This window comes from Moschus berezovskii, chromosome X (assembly GCF_049115385.1).
Source record: "Moschus berezovskii isolate FMDL1 chromosome X, NW_MosBer_1.0, whole genome shotgun sequence".
NCBI classification, from domain to species: Eukaryota; Metazoa; Chordata; class Mammalia; order Artiodactyla; family Moschidae; genus Moschus; species Moschus berezovskii.
This window is the reverse complement of record NC_142488.1, coordinates 99,612,260-99,614,224: the sequence shown is the minus strand read 5'-3', so window position 1 is coordinate 99,614,224 and position 1,965 is coordinate 99,612,260. Positions and strand designations below refer to the sequence as shown.

Below are 1,965 nucleotides of genomic sequence, written 5' to 3'. Positions count from 1 at the left end.
AAATCTCCCACCTTTGATCCTGCCAGCTGAATACAGAGGATGCCTGTTTTAGTCAACTCAAGCTGCTATAACAAAATACCATAAACTGAGTGATATAAACAACAGAAATCTACTTCTCACAGTTCTGGAGCTGGGAAGTTCAAAATCAAGATGCTGACTGATTCAGTTCCTGATGAGGTCCCTCTTCTCTGTCTGCAGATGGCCACCTTCTTGCTGTATTCTCACATGGTAGCAGAGATCGTCTTTCTTTTTTAAAAAAATAATTTTATTATTAAATTGTTTATTCTCCTGCAAGGCTATTGCTTCACTGTATAAAAATAGCACCAGCAAACACAGTATATTGCAAAATTAAGATAATAATATTCTTCATTGGACACTATACAACTAACAGACTTTTCTCCACTGGCAGTTATTTCTAGTGGGAAGATCATTTTGACCCAAATCCAAGGATAGTTGTAAGCAAGTTTCAATGTCATATAAGGTTTAAGATAACCATGTTATCCTTGAATTACATAATTTTTGTAATTAGTTTTCCAGAGATAATTTCAGGAATTCTGAATATTATAACGACCCTAGCCTAAAAATCACAGGATGATATGGAAAACATGCACAGTGTTTATCTGAAGTCATTAGAAAGTTAAGGGGTATTTTCTTCAGGAAACATTATTACAAGTAGTTTCTTTTGCTAAAAGTTGCTTTTTAAATACCTATCCACCACTAATTTAAGACAACTATGCTAGATTAAGTTGTTTCAAGGTAGTCTATTTAGGGGTTCCATTTTCACTCAATAGATTTAATGTATTTCTCATATGCTTCTTCACTCATTAGTTCATCTAGTTCTGAAGGGTTGCTGCTGCTGCTGCTGCTGCTGAGTCACTTCAGTCGTGTCTGACTCCGTGTGACCCCATAGACAGAAGCCCACCAGGCTCCCCTGTCCCTGGGATTCTCCAGGCAAGAACACTGGAGTGGGTTGCCATTTCCTTCTCCAATGTGTGAAAGTGAAAGTGAAGTCGCTCAGTCGTGTCCGACCCTTAGCGACCCCAGGGACTGCAGCCTACCAGGCTCCTCTATCCATGGGGTTTTCTAGGCAAGAGTACTGGAGTGGCTTGCCATTGCCTTCTCCGGGATTTTCTGCTAGAGATTTATTAATTTCAGTTACTTTTCCTGATAGAGGAGAATAGAGTTCACTAGCAGCTTTCACACTTTCCAAAGCACCAAACTCCTCTTGTTTGTTCAACTTTGTCCCAACTTCAGGCAGACTACAGTAAACAACATTTCCCAAAGCTTCCTGTGCAAAATTGGTGATTCCCACTGTTCCAACACCGTCTTCTGTTGTTACCCATTCGTGTTTTCCCGTGAATTTCTGCACCGACTGCAGAGCGGGGCCGGTGCGCAGTACCCAGATGGCACCCGCCCGCAGTCCCCAGGGCCGTGGCGAGCAGGGCGCGCTGGGTGCCGAGATGGCGCACAGGCTGCCGACCGCGGCCCGCACGCTCCGCATCCCTCGCAGCGTCATGTTCGCATGGGTGCAGAGGGCCTCTGCGCGGCACCTAGAGCACCCCGGCCGGCGGGGGCGGGGCGGGGCAGGCCCCCAGATCATCTCTTTTGTGTCTGTTTTTATAAGGGCACTAATCCCATTCATGAGGGCTCCACTGTCATGAACTAATTACCTCCCAAAGGCCCCACCTCTAAATACCATCACATTGAGGATTAGGGCTTCAACACATGATTCTGAGGGGAGAAACAATCATTCAGTCATAGCAACTCTTAAGACCTAGAGGAGAGCAGAACCAAAGAATGGGAAGAGCCTAGGTCCCTGAGTAACATGGATTGTCGTCTTCCTGCTGACTGACTTTAGAGTGATATGAATGAGAAATAAACATTTTTTAAAGCCACAAAGATTTAGGAGTTTGTTTATTACTTAAATGAATATACTGGCTAATCAAGGAATACACTTGAAATGCA

General features: G+C 43.9%; 1 protein-coding gene across 1 annotated transcript; it reads right to left on the bottom strand.

Annotated features, from left to right (window-relative positions):
- Positions 1-780: 780 nt before the first annotated feature.
- Positions 781-1,516, bottom strand: LOC129535227 (glycine cleavage system H protein, mitochondrial-like). Its single transcript, XM_055393890.1, has 2 exons — positions 1,059-1,516; positions 781-868 (listed from the first exon to the last, which is right to left on the bottom strand). Exons 1-2 carry the CDS (start codon positions 1,514-1,516, stop codon positions 781-783), a joined length of 546 nt encoding a protein of 181 aa, XP_055249865.1.
- Positions 1,517-1,965: the final 449 nt, after the last annotated feature.